The 13,078-nt window shown below is 37.0% G+C and overlaps 1 protein-coding gene across 5 annotated transcripts in view; it reads right to left on the bottom strand.

The window, feature by feature from the left end:
- Positions 1-13,078, bottom strand: part of SRSF11 (serine and arginine rich splicing factor 11) — a 43,894-nt gene that overhangs the window by 5,676 nt on the left and 25,140 nt on the right. For all 5 annotated transcript variants that reach the window (XM_014867261.3, XM_070486584.1, XM_014867270.3 and 2 more), the window contains 5 exons: positions 11,871-11,963; positions 10,775-10,824; positions 9,226-9,353; positions 7,229-7,310; positions 2,556-2,687 (listed from right to left, as the gene is read on the bottom strand). In XM_014867261.3, coding sequence (XP_014722747.1) covers positions 2,556-2,687; positions 7,229-7,310; positions 9,226-9,353; positions 10,775-10,824; positions 11,871-11,963 — 485 coding nt within the window. The remainder of the gene's footprint in view (positions 1-2,555; positions 2,688-7,228; positions 7,311-9,225; positions 9,354-10,774; positions 10,825-11,870; positions 11,964-13,078) is intronic.

The following is a 13,078-nucleotide window of genomic DNA, read 5'->3' as shown; positions in this document are numbered from 1 at the left end:
ATAAGAACGTTATTCTGAAAGAACTGTATAGAAACAATAGTGCTCAAGTGGTATATCTCTGGTAAATAACTGTTTTTTAAAAAAACCCTATTTTCTTGGGATTCCACATAAAACTTCTCTCCAATAAAGTAAAGCAGACTATATGGTGAGAACACAATTAAGGATGTTGAGCTTCTTAGTAGGTCCTGCAACAAACACCAATACTTTTAATGATAGTCTCTGGGCTCTTCAACACTCCTTTTTCTCTCAGCTGATTGCCAGTTCCCCAGCCCACCATGACTCTATGTCCTCTCCTCTCAGGCTCAAATCCATAACACCACTACCAAAATTAATCACAATACTATCAATAGTCTTCCAAAGCACACACCCCAACGTTAACCTCATGGATCAACCCAACCTTCTATCATTTTTCCTGCTGCTATATATTCTAGGCTATTCAGTGCTATTGGAAAAATATCCCATCACAATGGACTGTTACTACAACCATACCTCACTCTAAATCTTCTTAGAGATCCTTGTAAACTTTATTCCCCACAGCAATTTCCCCCCAAAAGATGGCCACTCTCCCCTTCACTCTGGGGAAAGGATAACAATATATTTGTTGAATGAGATGTCCCTAACACCCAGAAACACAATCTTATCCTCAACTAATCTGTAGTTTTAGAGATTAAAGGATCACTTTCGCTGTTCTAGGCTAATCCTCTCGCCCTATATTCTCCATTTCATTCCCTCCCTTTGTTGGTCACCCTGCTCTCCATTCAAGTTTTTATCATAATCTAATTCCGAGGTTACTGTCACAGTTCCGTAAAGGGTCCCAGTCATGTTTTCCATAAGTTGATCTTTCACTCTCTACCAGAAATCTTACAAAGCACTAACTTGAGGGTATTAACTCCCTGTTCACCACTTTTCAATCTATTTCCACTGCCTCCTGGATCAGGTGCAAACTCCTTAGTGTGAACAACAAAGGCTTCTGTGTGATTGTCTTACACGTCTCTGGTCTCACTTCCTCATCTTCCTACACCAAAATACTTGCTATTTCAAGAATTCATGCTAACTTTGTAAACAACATTCTCTACCTGAAACCATGCCCCTCATGGAATCCAGTCAAATCTATCAGGAATTTAATACTCAGAGTCACTTCCCAATCAAGCCTCCTCCAACATCGCTAACAATGGCCCTTCCTTTGTAGTTACATCCATTTCTCTCCTAGGATAAAGTTTCTGGAGGGAAGGAATGCCAAATTCTTTTGTATGATAGCTGTTTCATTTAGCAAGCTTGTTTGCTTGCTTGACTGGATTAAGAGATGACTCACTGTAAAACATGACTAAAAGCCTTGTTACAGGCTGAACGCTCAGTAAAGCTATCCCAGAACCTCTGTTCCCAGGTGAGTTACATGCTTACCAAGAATAAATTTTGTTGGCCTCCAGCTGTCCTTATATAATTAAATATATAAACGGATAAAGTAGTATAAAATAAAGGACTGCTTCTAGAAAATTAAGGTAAATATTTTAGAAAGAGATAAAGGATCACTGCTAAAAAAATAACTTTCAAAACTGTGTGTGTGTGACAACTATGAATGGGAAAATAGAATAAAAATCTAGGCACTTTATCAAGTGATAGAGTTCCCGTCGCTTCAGAGGTGGTTCAAATGAAAAAACAGTGATTTGGTATGTGTTAATCAAGGCTACGTATACTAATTTAAAAGGGTTTGGCCCTATATGAGAAAGATTGATTATTGAATGCATGTTTAAATCAAAATAAAATTGTTAAGGTGAGAATGTTTGTTGTTTGATGAATCCTCACTGTAACTCTCTACTGGTCCCAAATCATGAGGTAGGCGACTCTCCAAGTAGGGTTCAGTATCTGGTGTATAGTAATTCTTTTCTTTCTTTTTTTTTTTTTTTTTTGAGGAAGATTAGTCCAGACCTAACTGCTGCCAATCCTCCTCTTTTTGCTGAGGAAGACTGGCCCTGAGGTAACATCCATGCCCATCATCTCTGCTTTATATGTGGGACACCTACCACAGCATGGCTTGCGAAGTGGTACCATGTCTGCACCCGGGATTCGAACTGGCGAACCCCGGGCTGCTGAAGCGGAACATGCCCACTTAACTGCTATGCCACTGGGCCAGCCCCTGGCGTATAGCAATTCTTAATAAATGTTTTTTATAAGGTGTTAATGATAAGATATATAAAGATAAATTAAGGCATGGTTGTCTGCCATACAAACTCTTTTGGCATAGCATGAGGAATGACTGACAGCATTAACTCCTTAGCAGTAGTTGCATGGAAAGAAGGAAATGAAAGAAGGTAGTAGGACAGCTAGAATTTTTACTACAAACAAATTTTATCTAAGCCTTCAGCTACAGGCAGAAATCTCAAGTTTACACAGGAGAACAAGAGAAGAAATATGAGCCTCCTCAACTTTGAACAGTTTCTTCCCCAGTCTGGCCCTATCACTCATCATTACCTCTTTTATCATCAAGCAGCACAATATTTGAGGTCTTGAGAACTTTAAAATTTATCTTCCCGCCCAATATTAACAGTCTGCCGTACCTGGTTTTTGACGTGCTCCTTGACCGTCTGCCTCTCTCTCTAGAATGAGATCTTCTCCGGCGTGGACTTTTGGACCGTCGCCTACTCCTTGACTTAGAATGCGATCTCCTCCTCGATCTGCTTCTTGACCGCCTGATAATATAAAAGGATGCCAACACATGTATATAAATGGACAAAGACTAGCTCTGTGTGAGACTATTTCACTTAGCATCAGACAAAAGATTCAGACATATGGGCTAACCATCAGTAAGGTGGGATAACTTCCCATCAGTTGCTGCCATTATTTATTTAGCCCATACAATAAACATCTTTGATACTCCAGAATTTAGTAATACCTTTTAACACCTGGAATTCCTCATCTTTTAATCTTTTGGTCAACCTGTAATACTAGTCCTTCCATGCCCACTGAAATTACAACTCTGAACTTAAAAATACCTCTTGAGAATAAATGAAAATAAAAAATATCTGGTTCATTTGCATCATCTTTCACAATTACATAGCACTTTAATATGCATTTATTTGATTCCTCAATATTGCAGGCTAACTCTAAAATTATCAAACACTTATATATGCTTATCAGTGCTTTACAAATACTAACTTATTTATCCTCATAAGCCTATAAAGTAGGTACCACTACTATTCCCATTTTATAAATAGAAACCACAGTGTGTGCTGCCTTCTATGATTTCTGATTCTTGTTCTCCAAAATATATTTCACTTATTTGATTTACACTTTAAGAGAAATTCAAGTAACGCAGGCCTCATGTAGATATACACAATTCAGTTCAAACTGCCTCTTTTTCTCTCATTTCCACTCAACATACCACCGTCTCTATATAATCATCTCTTTCCAATCATGTAATAGAAATGTTTCTCTCTGTACCCTCTCCCCCACTTCTATACTTTCTCTCTCAGGACTGAAGCACAATTAACCTTTGAGGTTGTCACTGATCCTCCTTCCTACATTTTATTTTCTTCTATATTAATAATAGTTAAAAATAAATTACAGTCCTTTGCTTAGACTTGATCATTTAACTTCTAGTGACCACTCAACCTCTTTCTATGAAAAATTTCAAATACAGTCTAAACTTTTTGCCTTCACTTTTTCAAGGTGCCAGAGGATAGACATTTTAGAACTGGAGATTTGTGTTCAACTATCATTTATAAACCAGCTGAGAGCATTCATTATTTACCCTCTTTGAGGCTATTACTTTGGCAGTCGAAAAAAAACAATAAAGGCACTTATATCACAGAATACTTGTAATTGAAACAAAATTATGAAGTCCAGCTCAGTGGCTCAGGCATATACATTAAACACTGACTCCCTTCTTTCCTCTTACCGATATGCTAATATAGCTTTGGTTGCCATCATTCTCCAAAACAGCAGTTTCAAAATACATCAGTAGAGTCTGATCAAATTCAATAAATTTTTATTTTAATCATTTATTTTTTACTATATCTGAAACTATTTACTGAAACAATCCCTCTCAATAACATGAGTGTATCATAGGAAATTTTCCTGTAATGCTTACCTTATCTTTCTGTAAGCTCCAAAAGGACAAGGAGTTAAATATGTTTACCTTTTTCACCACTGTACCCTTGGGCAATTACTATAGTGCCTGACTTCACTTACTAGCTTATGTGAGCTTTTCAACATGGAAAAATACAGAGATTAGCACATTATATATCAAAGTAAAAAAGCTTATTGGAAGTAACGGTCATTTTATATGCCAAGATGCTCAAGATACTACACAACCCATAACAATTATGTGTTATGATGTGTTATTACAAGTGTCCAAAAACACTTTGTTCAGGGAAACAAAGGTTTCACTGTTATTTCCCACTGGTCATATAAAGTAGTTCTAACTAAAATCTGAGAGTCCTACCATGTACTTGGTATACACAGAAGAAAAAGACACAGGCTCTCTTTTTGCAAACGTTTTTAAGTGATATATAAAGCTATGAGAGCACTGTTCTGGAAGATCAGGACTGTAAGTAGTAACAACACTTCACATAAGAATAAAATTTTAGCTGTATCTGGAACCGAGAAAAAAGGAGTTTCTCTTATGAGATGAAGATGTGGGAAAGAGCTTTAGGTGGAAAGGAACATCGTGAGCAAAAATACGGAGGGATAAGGAAAACGACATGCTCAGGCAAGTAATACTGTGGTTAACTGTTTGGAGTGGCAAATGATGAGTGTGGAAAGATAAACCAGGCTGAACACTGTGAGACGGTATTTTGAGGTGGGCCCTGGGGAGGTGATTAGGTCCTAAGTGTAGAACTTTCATCAATAGGATTAATACCTTTATGAAAGAGATCTCAGAGACCCCTCACCCACTCTACCATGTGAGGACACAGAGAAAAGATGGGTGACAACAAGCAAGGAAGTGAGTCCTCACCAGACACCGAATTTGCCGGCACCTTGATCTTCCTAGCCTTCAGAATAGTGAGAAACAAATTTCTAGTTTATAAGCCACCCAATCTATGGTATTCTATTATAGCAGCTGAATGGACTAAGACGAAGTCCAAGAAACGACTTGACAAGGTCATTCGACCACAAGGTTGAAATTATTTCCAAAATAAGACGTTTTGCCCTTTTCATCACTGTGCTGATGTGCACTAACGTGGAAAAGCAAAGGTGGTGTAAGAGTGCTGGCATTTCCTTAGCAGAAATCAAGGGAGCGGCAACAGAACTGCCCTAGAAGTCACTGCATTGTTCACTGGCATTTGCAGTATGCACTTGCAGTACAAGAAAAGAGAAATAAAGGGGCTGGCCCCGTGGCCGAGTGGTTAAGTTCGCGCGCTCCACTGCAGGCGGCCCAGTGTTTCGTCGGTTCGAATCCTGGGCGCGGACATGGCACTGCTCGTCAGACCACGCTGAGGCAGCGTCCCACATGCCACAACTAGAGGAACCCACAACGAAGAATACACAACTATGTACCGGGGGGCTTTGGGGAGAAAAAGGAAAAAATAAAATCTTAAAAAAAAAAGAAAAGAGAAATAAAAAGCCATTTTCAGTAAGGATGTCCTTGATGAAGCAGTAAAAACTACTAACTTTATTAAATCTAGTCCCTTGAGTACTATTCAAGTAGTAGTATTATTGAGGAGCAACACTGTACCTAGTCCCTTGAACAATATTCTGTGCAATAAAATGGGAAGTAGGCATAAATCACTTCTGATACTTATTAAAGTTCAATGGCTGTATCAAGGAAGACACATGATTGAGTTTTGAGCTTAAAGAATTGCTTCTCCCATGAAACATCACGTTTACTTGAAAGAACAACTGACAAACTACGGTTATTCAGACTTGGGTATTTGGCAGACATTTTCTTGAAAAATGAATGATGCCTATCATTTCAAGGAAAACAACTGAATTTGTTGCCAATAGTAAAATCTGAGCTTTCAAGAGAAAATGAAATTCTGGAAAAAATCAATCCACAATTGTGACCTTGACATCTTCCTAATACTTAAGAGTTTTCTGATGAGATTTGTGGTAATATTATCAAGTGTCATTTTTTGATATTGTCTAACAAAACGTGTTAACATTTGAAAACTTGCATAACGCAATGAATCAATTATTCTGCAAACCACTGATGCATAATTTTACAAAAGCATGCCTGGGAAAAAGATCCATTCAAAATGTAAGGAAGATCAATACATTTTTATGCAACAGAATATGAAAGGTTCATTATTATGGTTTCAGATTCCATATTGCAATTATCTTTTAAGAAACTATCACTTGTCAAGTTTTGGTGTTATATCAAAGAATACTCTTCACAATCACCTGAGAAGACTATAAAATTACTTTCCCCTTTTCCAACTACATCTTTGTTTTGTGTGAAGTCAGATTTTCTACATACGCTGACCAAAATACACTGCAGTAAGTTGAATACAGAATGCTATACCTGTCTTCTATTAAGCTAAACATTAAAGAGATTTGCAAAGAAGTAAAACAAAGCCACTCTTCTAATTCTTTTGAAAAGTTTTGTTTCAAAGCCATGCTAATACGAACAGGTTTACTATTGTTATTTCAAATGAGTTTTAAATTTTAATATGGTCAACATCGATAGCTATTAGTGATATACACAAAAGCTCTTTGGGCTTCTCCTATTTTCTACAAGTATAAAGAAGGTCCTAATACCAAAGCCCCTGGTCTAAAGAAAACCTTATACATTTATACAGGAACATCATGTAGAAAAGAGAATAAATTGATTTAGTCTTACTCTAGGCAGGATAAAAGGACGATACTCAAAAAAGCATAGCAAATCGTCACTGCAAATATTCATGCATTAGATGGGTAATCTGCAGGTTGTATAATGACCTCCCAAATTAAAAATTTCAGAGTCTAGTGGAAAGTCAGAACTAGAATTTACAAGTTTCAAGTACACTGTTCTTTGCATACTAACTCAGTTTAGTGTTCATATCCCAGCACCTAGTCCTCTGATCTCTGGATTGTTTTGGGTTTTAAAGGATCAATCATCTATTTAGCCTATCCCTTTTCTCCATTTATACATGTGAACACTTGTTCACACACTCTGCTAACAGGAGTGATTAGTAAAACACACTTTAACCAGGAGCTAGCAGGTTAACAGGTAGCAAATTAAGAAGGATGCAAGATACAGAAATTCCCTGTGTCTAAGGTACAACAGACTATCAAGAGCAATCAATCTAACCTGTGCCTGGAAGATGAGGGAGTCCTCCTCCTCCTGGAACGTGACCTTGATCGTGAGTGCCTCCGTTTTTCTTCTTTTTTATCTGGATTTAAAAGAAAAGGAATCTAGATTTAGAAATCATCAAACAAATGGGAAGATTATTCCCATTCAGAAGTTACTGTAAGAATTTATCTTAATTTTTAGCTTTTATATATAATCTTTAAATGTTATAAGCGATCATTTTACAGTGAGAATGCATCACTTAACTAAAGCTTCGACAAATTATCAAGGCTTTTGGTAGATCCAAATGAGAATTCTAATTTTCAGTTATCCAAAGGTTCCCCTGACTATTTCATTTGCTAGACTTGGGAGGCTGTGAAGTGTCGTCCATAAAACTCTCTATGAAAAGGATTATCTTCCACATTCTTTATTCTTTAGAGGTTTCTAAGTGAAGAGTCCCTTTTTCCATTCCTAGGTTCTACTTTCCAAAACATAGCTACAATTCACACAGATTAAAACTTTAATTTTCACACGTTTATGTATTAACATCTCCCCAACCAGCATTTAACTGTAAAATAACTAAGTTTATAATAAATAAAAATATAAATATTTTAGATTCTTGCTCCAGCAAATGTTCTTTCTTCACCACTTAGCTCTATGTTCCTTTGCTTAAATAAATTCATGTATATTTACGTTAAAGACGCTGATACACAGGCTCCATATTTGGCCTCCAGATCCAGAAAGTCACGATTCATTCACTGTTCTCACTGTATTCTGTGACAGAACTGGATATTCATAAGCTAGCTCTCTTCTTAATCTGTCTCCTCTCCTTCTCAAAAATTTTCAATTGTGTAAGTGTAGGAGACAGATCTAGAATGATTTGTCTCTATTTCCTATTTTTTAAATGACACAAGAAATTCACTTAACTTGGGAATAACAAGAGAAATAAAGCCACTGCATTCTTCACACATGGACAAAGTGAGAATGAGTTCCTCTTTCCCATTTACATCATTTCACTAACACGATGCAATTTATTGTGAATGTCATTATTAATAATAAACTAACAAAAATCGGGGGGAGGGAGGAATTCATAAAGAAACCACTTTTAGTCATTCCAGTTATGAGTTTTCAACAAAAAGAGAAACAGTTCTGCATGGCGTTCCAGCTTTGGAGTCACAGATCCAGTAGTGTGTCTAAAGCTCCTCCTGCTTACCATGGGGCCTTGGGCTAATTATATAATATTTTGCTGATTAAATGAGCTAACACACATAAAAGCACTTGGTAATAATTTAGCCAATATTATACTTAAAAAGCATTTGTCTAATACTATACATATTAAAAGCCTTCCTACTTATTAAGAAATAAGAATTGAAAATTAATAAAACATTATTTAATGGAGGAAAAAAATCCAGGACCAAAGATCCAAATATATACAGACAATGAGATGACCTTTCATTTCATCTTGAAAAGACAATCTGCAAAGAATAAGGTACTTGTTCTTCTTTAAACAAATGACAAACAGAAGCATCTACAGTAGGTTCTCTTGGTCAAAGACTTAAAGACTAAAATCAATTAGGCTATCCCAACATAGGAAAACATAAATGATGAAAAACCACCAAAAAACCATAAACTAAAAACAACCAAAATATCACACCAAGTATTAGATAAACCTAGGCACTGCTAACATTTTGGAATGGATCATCCTCTGCTTGGGAGGAGGGAGGTGGCACCTGTCCTGTATACAGAGAATGACGTTTAGCCCTCAACCAGCTAGATGCAGTTGGTATCGGCATGATAACTAAATGTCTCCAGATATTCCCAAATATGTCTGGGTAACAACTCCCCACCTCCCCATCCCCCGACTGAGGATTGTTCCAGTACACGATCTTTTATCAGAACTTGGAAAATCAAAAAATGACTAGAGTATTATTTGACAAATTTCCAAACTTATTCAAGAATCATTTTTGCCAACAATCGTATAATTTAAGATTCAACACAATCACATAATTGTATTTTACCTGGTTCTATAGCAGCAGAAATAAGGGACTGTGCTTCTCGTACTCTCTTCATGGCTTCCTCTATTTCTTTACTAGAGGTATCTGATTTCAGACTTGGTGAAACAAGACCAGCAGCTACATGATTCAACCTGAAACAGAATCAAAAATTGAGATCTGAAATATTTAAAAATGCAAAACAGTACTTCAAATAAATATAATACATGTTTCAGCTATCATCATTTTAGTAAGATACTCCTTGAAAAAGAGGGGGAGGATTCCAATTTTGGTAAAACCATATACAGTCTAGTATCCTTTTGAACATTTACAATGGCACTTGCACTTTAAAGACTCAGAGATACCTGGAATAAGAAAAACATCTATTTAAATTTTGCTGAACATCCATTAACATTCTATAAAGACATTTTGAGAAAGGCTAGTAGATAGGAACATGCTGATGCTGAAGATTTTTGATTAATAGAACTCTCCATCAGATTTAAAACCTTTCTGCAACATCATAATTTTGTTGTGGAAGAGCATTACTTTTAAGTTTGCAGATGGGGAGAAGCTGATGCAGAGGCCAACGGCACACAAAAGTTACTCATCAAATTTCTCACAGGAAAGGCTACACATGCACCTTAGTGTTTATACATGTGAGAAAAAATTAAAGACACCAAATTTAGGATGGTAGTTATCTGTGGGAAGAGTGGGAAATACAGACAATGTGTACACGGGGAATTCAACTGCATTGATGATATTTTATTCTATAAGCTGGGTGGAAGATATATGCTTGGATTTTATCTAATCATTTTTAAGAAAAAAGGCGAATAACTACTAACGACTATAGAGTCTGCCCTCCCTCCCCCCATGCTCTCCCACTTACTGACAGTGATTTTCACCAAGTTAAGGAGAAAAAGGATTAAGTCCAAATTTAATATACCAAGAAATTACCAATTAAAACATCTTATGACTGTTATATATCAAGCAGGAAACCTAACAGTTACTGCATAAAGAGAATTTTTCAAAGCACCTAAAAGACAACGTTGGCAATTACTGTGTGATATGTACTACTCCTTTGCTCTAGGACAGTGCTTTCCCCCCTTCTGCCTCCCCAACATGGATTCATTCCCCGGGGCTTAGCTTCTGTGATCTTCAAACTAAGTTCTTCTCCATGTAGTAAGCACCTCTTACTTCCTCTGGTTGGATACACATGCTTTACTGTATTGAAATAATGTCTCCCATCTTGACTACAACATAAATGCTACAAAGGCATGAGCTTATAGTAGGTAGTCAATATATATTTTTCAAATGAATCAACTAAAGATAATGTTTAGCTCTTTTCCTGTTATCCCGGGATAAGCTTTTTACAACTATTTTGAAAGACTCAAATTACACTAAAACAAAACCCTTTACAGACGGGCTTGTCTTGGGTTTCTCTCCTTGTTTCTTGAAAACAGAATTATATATTGCATGCCTAGAAATAACTTTCTTTTTAACTATTAAAAAATAACTGTTCTCTAAACATTCACATACTATATCCATATCACAGTGGATACAGAAAAAAAATCCTTACTTGGGATCAACAGTACTCATAAGCTTCAGCAACTGATCTGCAGCAAGAGACTGCAAAAACAAAAATATAACAGTGAGAACACACAAAACAATTTTTCAGTATGTTGAACTATCCTAAGACAATCTGGTAAAGCTCCAAAAAGTAACATGTTCTAGGCATAACGATGACTAACAGAAATATAATGCCAGACAAATGTCACATTATAAGGTGTCTAGTAGCCACATTAAAAAAATAAAAAGAAACAGGAGACATCAGTGGCTATAGTACTGGATATTCAGAGCTGCTTTAGCAAGTGAAATATAAAGATTGAGAAGCTGAACAGTCTAGATCTTACTTAACAATTACCTGCTGCTTATTTTAAGACTTTCTGAGGGAAAGTAACATATTAAAGAAACACGTAGGGCCAGCCCAGTGGCGCCGAGGATAAGTTCCCATGTTCCGCTTAGGCAGCCCGGGGTTCACGGGTTCGGATCCCGGGTGCGGACATGGCACTGCTTGGCACGCCGTGCTGTGGTAGGCGTCCCACATATAAAGTAGAGGAAGATGGGCACGGATGTTAGCTCAGGGCCAGGCTTCCTCAGGAAAAAGAGGAGGACTGGCAGCAGTTAGCTCAGGGATAATCTTCCTCAAAAAAAACCAAAACCCAAAACCCAAAAACCAAAACCATGTAAAACAAAACTCAGAGTGCTTAGCCAGTATAATAATTGAGAGATTTCCAGAGTAAAAACTTCAGAAAAAGATTACAATGAGAGAAAACCAAAATTTCCAAGTCAGTAAATAAGAGGAAAACAAATGATAAAACCACATTCCCATCCTTTCCCAACTATTTATTCTGACTCCATAAGATACTGATGTCATGCTGGCTTCCTGTGAATCTACTCTTTAAACTACATAAAAAGAGACATTCTTTAATGGGGAAGGGGCTAATAATACAGTGAGCTTGTAAATCTTCTTTTACCGAGTTTACATAAGAGAAAATTACTACTGCACTATCTTAACCACTTATCTCCTGCTCTTGGAATGCAAACTAGCAGTTAATGAAATAAATTCTTTAATTATAAAAACGAGCTCAAAGTTGAAGAGTATTAAGTTATACCTGAGAGTTCAAGTTTGCTCCAGGAAGCCCAAGTGCAGCAAGGGCAGGATCAAGAGTAGGAGCTCCCAAAGCAGCCAGTGGAACAGCGCCAATCTGTGAGATTACAAATTTTATTTAAAATTTCATTTCTGTTCATTATACCAGGGGGTGAACTTTTTCTTTTCCTCTAAAGGGCCAAATAATAACGAGTTTAAGTCTGTAGGCTATGTGGACTCTGTTGCAACTACACAACTATGCCACTGTAGCTCGAACACAGTCCTAGACAAGACATAAACAAACAGGCATGGTTGTGTTCCAATAAGAATTAACAAAAATGGGGGTCTGGCCCAAGCCCCATAGTTTGCCTACCCCTGCCATATACGCTGGCCACATTTTTCACTCGTTACAGCATATTTATCCCTAAAATCAGAATTTAGAAAAAATACAAAACTTTTCAATACATTCTTGTGCCAATTCTATTTATTGCTTCTCCCCTCCAAATCTACTGTTCAGTGTCTGCTTTGTGATACTGAAAGCAACACCCTTATTTCTCCTTTGACAACCGACATGATGTTAAGCTTTATCCGTAGGGGGAGCTGAAAGGACACTAATTGTGGAAGGGGTTTCTCTTCCTGGTTCCTATGTCCCATCTCTGACTATTATTGCAATACTATATGGGATATCCAGCAGCCTTCGCCTCTCAGGGAGTTTCAGTGGCATCCTCTTGGGTAGCTTCCTAGCAATTTCTGTGGCCCCCAAAGAACTTCCCTACTATCCACCCTTTCAAAGGAGGTCTGAACCTTAGCCTCGAGGGGGAAATGGAGGTCCCTTTCATCTAAATGTTCTTTCCTGTGTTCTTTCTGTCTCAGCGCTAGAAGTAATTGCTTCCTATCCCTGAAATTCCTGTATTCATTAGGCTTCCCCCAGTAATCTGTTACTAGTAAACTTTTCCTGTTCAAATTGCTGTGTGGTTCTGTCTCCTGCCTGACATAATTCTGAGTAATCGATAATTTAATAGACACGAACCATGCAAAATCCTATAGTCTTTGGAGGCAGTTTGACCTTCTTTATAAGCACTCTGCTAAAAGTTCTCCTAGTTACAATTAATATTGAGTAAATATAAGGTATCAAACTTTCTGTAATTTAACTGTTCACTGAGTCCAGTTAAAATACCATGTTAATACTACTACAAAAATGGCTATCTTAGTTATTACACAATTTTATACATC

Source organism: Equus asinus, chromosome 16, assembly GCF_041296235.1.
Source record: "Equus asinus isolate D_3611 breed Donkey chromosome 16, EquAss-T2T_v2, whole genome shotgun sequence".
NCBI lineage: Eukaryota > Metazoa > Chordata > Mammalia > Perissodactyla > Equidae > Equus > Equus asinus.
The sequence above is the reverse complement of the archived record's forward strand: the minus strand, read 5'-3'. Positions and strand labels throughout refer to the sequence as shown.